Source organism: Diospyros lotus, chromosome 7, assembly GCF_014633365.1.
Source record: "Diospyros lotus cultivar Yz01 chromosome 7, ASM1463336v1, whole genome shotgun sequence".
In the NCBI taxonomy this organism is placed as follows: Eukaryota; Viridiplantae; Streptophyta; class Magnoliopsida; order Ericales; family Ebenaceae; genus Diospyros; species Diospyros lotus.
The window spans coordinates 33631059-33638153 of record NC_068344.1 but is presented as its reverse complement, the minus strand read 5'-3'; the positions used below and the strand labels follow the sequence as shown (position 1 = coordinate 33638153).

At 36.9% G+C, this 7095-nt stretch overlaps 1 protein-coding gene across 1 annotated transcript; it reads left to right on the top strand.

Moving 5' to 3' along the window:
- Positions 1–3263: 3263 nt before the first annotated feature.
- Positions 3264–4796, top strand: LOC127806371 (uncharacterized). The gene is made up of 3 exons (XM_052343604.1): positions 3264–4008; positions 4134–4306; positions 4409–4796. The coding sequence occupies exons 1-3, from the start codon at positions 3379–3381 to the stop codon at positions 4578–4580; spliced, it is 975 nt and encodes a 324-aa protein (XP_052199564.1). The 5' UTR covers positions 3264–3378; the 3' UTR covers positions 4581–4796.
- The last annotated feature ends 2299 nt before the right edge of the window (positions 4797–7095 follow it).

Sequence of the window (7095 nt, the reverse complement as noted above, 5' to 3'; positions counted from 1 at the left end):
TATATACTTTGATAAAATATTTATTAAATATTATAATATTATGAATGATACAAAGTAATTACAGAACAATTCACTAACTTTTCTATTCTTAAATTTAAAATTATATATCAAATGTTGATATATGAGAGATAATTTCACACTTGAGCTGATTATTTGTTATTTTTCTTTCTTGATAAGAGGGAAAAAGAGGTGAACGCTATTGCCCTCACGTTAGCATCATGCAACATACGCAGATAATAAATTAAAATTCTATAAATATTTATATTTTTACATAATATACAATATAAAAAATAATATCATATACATCAAAATATGTCATATAATACATTATTTATGTTATATAATACTTTTCGTATTGTGTATCATATTCTTTATACTTTATGACTACCGATATCTTTGTTCATTTTGGACTTAAAACATATAGGTATAATTGTACAATTTTAATTCTAAAAGGTTTATTATTAGAAAAAGGAGTGACTTCTTATACAATTTCTCTTTCTTATTTACAAAATTCAACTCTTTCTACCTCACATCATATCGACGGGACATTCTCTCTCTCTCTCTCTCTATCTCTGTGGCGGTCGCATTTTCAGGGCAACTGCTAGCCAGTAGCCGCCACCCGCCAGCCAAGCCCAAATGCTGCGATGCCCTTCACACAAAGTAGTTGTTTTGGAAAGTCTATGCTTCTCTCTGAATTGAAGAGGTCCAATGCAAAGACAAGATTTTTCATATCAAAGTCTGAATGGGAGAACCCTCACAGCCCTTGCTGCCATTGTCGAGGTTTCTGTTGATTTAGACGTCTGTAGCTGTCCAATTTGAATTGATTGGAGACCTCTCACTTGACCAATAAAATGATTTTATTGATTAGAGAACTCCCACTTGACCAATCAAATGATCTTCCCCTTTGTCTTTTGTGATCAAATTGGCATTCTATCTGTTTAAAAAAAAGAAAAAAAAAATCATTGTCATGATTAATTTGTATTTTTTATAATTATAATCTATACCCAATAAAAAAGAGACACGTAAATTGAATTATTTTTTTAGGTATGAAATTTTTGTTTGTCTAATTATTTTTTATTAAAAAATAATTTTACCTTCCAATCTTGATGATGCTTAAGATCAATCATCAATGTATCTTGACATGACTACTTATAAAAAAAATTGTAGGGTTAGGACCCTTTATTAAGTCTTCAATACTTTAAAGTTAATTAATGACTTCAATAATAAAAAATATGTAGTAAACCTAACGGATTAGATTATCACATTTGTGGGGTGTTTTGCTCTTTATGTATGGTTGAGCGAGTATTAATATTTTAACATTATTTTTAAAATTTTTAAATTTAATAGTTGCAAGTTGATAGAATTGCAAATGAGTTGAGCCGTTAGCAACTGGCCCAGCATTCAACTCAACAAAATCTATGAGTTTAATCCTAAATTTAAATTTTGGTTTATAAATGAATTGATCTTGAGCTCTGTAAAGTTTGATTCATTAAAGGTAGTGAATATGTTTGATTAAACGTTCGTTAATATTAATACACTCGATTAGAGACTTGTGAATATTAATATGCTTGATTTGAAGTGCATGAACAATTTAGTATATAAATATATTATTTAACATAAAATTATTAAATTTTAAATTATTATAATAATATAATTAAATTAAATATATTTAAAATATTATATATATTAATTTAATAATTTAACATAATATAATATATCCATAAAATATCCATTTTAACCTACTTAGTTATAATCTCCGGGCTTAAACGTATGAAATTTTATATTATTTGACATGCTTTAAGAGTGATTACATGACGGGCAAAACAAAAAAAAATGCCAAAGATCCACACTTAGAAGCTCTGGTGATCTTTTCTAGTTTATTTATTATATTATATCATATAAAGTTAAAAGAAGAAGAGAGAGTGTGTATTTTTTATTCACTTTATCTTCAAGAGGTAAATGTCAGAGGTGGGTATGAAAAGACCAGAACGGCCCAGAATGAAATCGGCCATCCATCCATTTGCACGCAAAGGACAAAGAGATTTTTATATTATGGGACCTACACAAATCTCTAACATGCGCACAGGGCCGTCCACCTCACAGCACCCAACTCATCTGAAAGCGACGCCCATCCCCAATTGCCCCCGACCCGACTATTCCGAGCCACTGGAAACCAACCGGTGGCACTTCCGTAGATATTTCCAACATCCAGGGCCCATTCCCCACCGGCACTCCGAAAATTCATATTCCGTCTTAGACGTGGATCCAATATTCGGGTATGTTCACGGACCCGATCGAACCATGCTTTTACCAAGCCCCAATCGCTCTCGGGGCCGGCCACACCAAGCGCGAGGCCTTCACGTGATTGATGGAATCCGGACCGTCCATTTGCGGTATGCTCGAAAATAGTCGTTTACGATAGGTCCGGAGTCTCCTGGGAAGTGGGCCCGCCCGAAAGGTCACCGTTCGACCGCGTAGCGGTTGGTTCCGTCCTAAGCCGACTCCGTGCAGCGAAGTGCGAACGAAAATCATAAAATGTCACGTGCTAGGCATGCTATAAACTTGTTTACGAAATTACACTACTGCCGCTTAGTTTTCTGAATTGGCACTGGCACCCCATCTCAAAAGTAAATTATAATTAAGAAATCTCAAATTATTTTTTTTTAGATTATGCATTATCACTCGTGTCCCGTCGAACCCGTCTTAGGGTCATCACGAAGGAAATAAGTTAGGGATATGGGTGACTAAATTTTTTTTATTTTTTGAAGTTGCATTCATTGACTTACTAAGAATAATTCTCAGAAAAATACAAATTTTTGCTTCTTTTAACAATTGATCTCACATTGACAGTCTCCAACATAATTTTACAACTTTTTCATTTGTAACTCAACTATGCCCATAAAAATAAAATCTTAAATTATTAATTAAATTATAAATTAATTACGAGCGATAACAAATGATAAATCAATATTATTTTATTTTTGATTTGACAAAAAGAATCTTGTGTCAAAGAAAGCCAAAGTCACCAAAACATCTCGAAGAAGAATAAAAAAAAAAAACAATTTTGATTTTGTCATTTAGCGTTTAACCTTGCCTGGGTATTTCTACAATTTTAGATATTTGAGAGATATTATCGTCTATTCATGAAGAACTGTGGGTCGTCGATAGTAATTTAAACAAATTTGTTTGGTGGGGAAATTCAACGGCTCTGATCCGATCTGAAGCCTTCCTTTTCTCGTCCTATAAAGCTGCAAAGACTAGCTCGCTCAGAAAACAAGCCATGTCGCCGAGAACTCTCTCTCTCTCCATTGTCTATCACTAACGTACGTGTACATACGGTTTCTAGTCTTCGTTTCCATATTGATTTTGTGAGGAAGAATGCTTCTCCGGAGCTCGTCGACGCCGGTGCTGGATTCGTGGCTTCAGCCTTCAGCATCGCCGGAGCACGAAGGGGCGCTCCTGATTCCCAAGGCCCGATCGTCCGTCGTCTCATTGGTGTCGTTGCGGCTAAACCTGCTGCCCCATAACGAGGACCCGGCGAAGAAGAACATGACCCGAGCGCTTTCAGAGAGCGATCTGCGGGACCTTTCAGTCTCCAAACGAAGGCCTTCAATCGGGTTTTCGGCGATCGCGGTGGAAGAAGAAGAGGAGGAGGGTGGAGAAACGGGTTCAGCATCCGGTTCAGAGTACTCTGGTCGGATCTTGTCTCTGGGTTCTAGGTTACCGCTTGCCGCGGTGGAGGAGAGAGAGGTCGGATCTGGAAGCCTGGGCCGGGTATTGGAGTCGCGGCTGGATGCGGTAGCCGTGGAAGAGGGATGTGCTTTTGTGGCGGGCGGTGGAAACGGCGCCGGCGGGTGTTGGATCGGTGGGGGCGCGGGCGGCGGTAATGGCGGCGATGGGGATTCCGATCGTGGAAGTGATAATACGGACTTGTTCTATCAGAAAATGATCGAGGCAAACCCTGGAAACGCTCTCCTTATTGGCAATTATGCCAGGTTCTTGAAAGAGGTATGCTCTTAAAGAAAGTTTCAATTTTTTTTCTTTTTTTCTGTCGAAGAGAATCCATAGCCATCGTGAATACGTGCAAGTTAATCTTTTTCTAATGAGTTGATTTGGTACTGGGAAACAAACAGGTACGAGGAGACTATGTAAAAGCAGAGGAGTATTGCGGGAGAGCAATTCTGGCAAACCCAAGTGACGGAAATGTACTGTCACTCTATGCTGATTTGATATGGCAGACCCATAAGGATGCCTCTCGGGCCGAGAGCTACTTTGATCAGGCAGTAAAAGCCTCCCCTGATGACTGGTGAGATAAACACGACACTTTCCCAATTCTCACTTTCCCAAGACTTTAGTCTCGTGCATTGAAAACGCTTTTATTTATACTAAATTGGTTTTGATGCTGCAGTTATGTTTTGGCTTCCTATGCCCGGTTCCTGTGGGATGCGGAGGAGGATGAAGAAGGAGGAGGTGATGAAGATGATGTTGTTGAAAGGGAAGAAACTAATGTCAACTTGTCACGACCAAGTTTGTTTCATGCGGCCCATCCTCCACCCCCACCCATAGCTGCTGCTTCTTAGAGTCTCTCCTTTTGCCTTGATCTCTCTTGTATAATAGCTAATAACCCCTTTTTTGACCAGTTTTCTTTCTCTGCCTTCGGTTCTCTCTTGCTCTCTTTCAACCTTTGTGGTAATTCTATACTAGAATAGCTATGCTTTATCCTTTCTCACTTTTTGCAGTTGAGTTGTACGAGAGAGCGTAAATAGTAATAATAATAATAGTTTTTTCACGCATCATTCCTTGTCTTCATCTTCTTTGTTTGATTGTGTTTATGGAATGGTCCAGCAAGGTTACCTTATCCTTGTTTGGTCTAAGTAGTGGAGATAAGTACACATTTAAACCACTAGAGCTTCCACAATATGATCGTTTCCCCTCTACTTGCGGCCTATTTTGGTTGTGCTAGGGTTGGCAGAAAAGCGCTTTTAAATAATTTTTGAGTAAATAAAAGAATTCTTCTACACTTCATGTGAGTTGATAACAAAAAAATGTTTTTGCATGATAGCAAAAACATTTTTTGTTTTTTATTGTGGAGGAGAAGCAGAAACATGAGGTTCCGCTGGGAAAAGGGTATTAGTAATTTGGAACTTTTGCTGTAGAACAACGTAGAAACAAAAATTAAAATAATTTCCAGATCAACTATATATTCTTGCTAAAGGGATTTTACAAAAATGCTCTCTGCCACAGTAAAAATTTCGTAACAATACCAAATATACACTTATCAAAAACCTTGAAAAATTCAACTACTTGGTGTAGAAGGAACTTTCTTTTCTTTGGGGTGTCGTGGTTTGCTCAGTGTAGATGGAAAGGAGCCTTTCATCTTGATATATGGTAATTAGTTTTTTGTTTGCTAAGTAGTAATTAGTTTTTAATCACTGCTAGAATTAAGCCGGGGGGGAAAACTAAGAAAATTTAGGTGGACAAGGCACGAAGATCAAAGTGTAATAATGCAGGAGAAAAGAAAATTAGGAGCAGAAAAGAATGAAATTCCTGAATGTTACTATTGTTAAGTATTTTGGTTGATGTAGGAAGCTGGTTCTTGCTCATCAGATTTGAGAGGAAATTGGAAAGCTGGAATATCCCAGCTGTAGATGTGTGGCTGTATGAGGACCTTCCTGCTAACTTCCTTGTCATTGGCTCTATGGTTCTGTATGTTCGAACTAGCCAACTTAGCCGGCTTGGTTGAATTGATAGTGATAGCCAAACGAAGACTAGTGGTTTAGCTGGCTGTCTGGCTATTAAAAATTTAGCATCTTTGACAAGGAATTGACTGAAACAAAGGACTGCACATACAAAAAGATCTTTGAGGCCTACTGTTTGCCAAAAAAAATATCATTTGGCTGTTGCAAGTAAAAGTTAGGTTTAAGTTTAGATAACAAAATTGCGTCTCTATTGACAGATTGCTCATAAATTTTGCTATGATAGTTCTAAATCTAATCAAGCTATCAACAAAATTTTAGTTTATAGTGATGTGAAGGTCATGGTTTGAAGGCAAGCCGTGGTAGTAATGATAAGGTTGTTTCTTTGTAAACGGAAGATCATGGGATCAAATTGTAGAAATAGTCTCTTTGTAAAACCAAAAAAAGAAGAGGGAAAAGTTGCATACAAATATAACTCTCCCCCAAAGAAGAGGGAAAAGTTGCGTACAGATATAACTCTCCTCCGACCCTTGCAAAGCAAGGAGTTTTTTATTCAGTAGAGATGCCTTTTTAGTAACGTATTGTTGCTCAAGACAAACTTGTTGGTCCATTCACATTAAATTTTGAAAGTGTAGAAGTAAAGAAAAATTTGAACATACTCCAAAAACAAGAGTATTTTCTAGTGATCCAAATTGAACAGTTTCTATAACTCCAGAGGCAATTCTGAGGGTTCTTTATTACTATTATTACTACTACTATCTTCTTGATGCTGCAAAGAATATGATTCAGATCATTAATCACTTATTTACTAGGAGTTTACTGGCTGCAGCCTTCTTGATGTGTCTATGTGCTTCAATCTACCCAAAAATTTTGAAACTCTGATGAAAATAGGTTTGATCAACACTGCATCCCTCAACTATTGAGTTCTAGACTTCTAGGTATTGAACAATTGAATATTTGATTTAAAAGCAATGCCCATTGAATTCATTTGGAAAGAGGACACAGGAGAAAACTCAATGGTGCAATTCCAAAGATAAAGTCACAAGCTGCTTTGTCATAAATGAGGAGCACTGTATTGTAGTAGAATTTGTTTTTGTAAGATATAAAGCTGGAAAGAATTGTTCAGGTGAGCTTTCGTTGCTGTATTAGGTATCAAATACCCCACCTCAAAGTTCAAACCATAACCACTAAACCAATTCTTGTTCACAAAATTTGGCTGGCTTTTGGTTTGTTCCTTGAGGAGTATTTAGCATGCTAATATGTGCATTTGGTTTAGAAATTTCCATTTTATAACAGAAGATCAATGTTGAGCAAAATGTATTTGATTCACTCTAAGATCATTTATTCACTTTTGGGCTCTCTGATTGACCAGAAGTTGGAGGGTAAAAAAAAGGAAAGA

Bases quoted from the DNA above. Each gene is read 5' to 3' on its own strand.
- LOC127806371 (XM_052343604.1), top strand. From the start codon at position 3,379: ATGCTTCTCCGGAGCTCGTCGACGCCGGTGCTGGATTCGTGGCTTCAG. The intron at 4,009-4,133 runs GTATGCTCTTAA...GGAAACAAACAG, and splicing joins ATGCCAGGTTCTTGAAAGAG to GTACGAGGAGACTATGTAAA. The intron at 4,307-4,408 runs GTGAGATAAACA...TTGATGCTGCAG, and splicing joins AAAGCCTCCCCTGATGACTG to TTATGTTTTGGCTTCCTATG.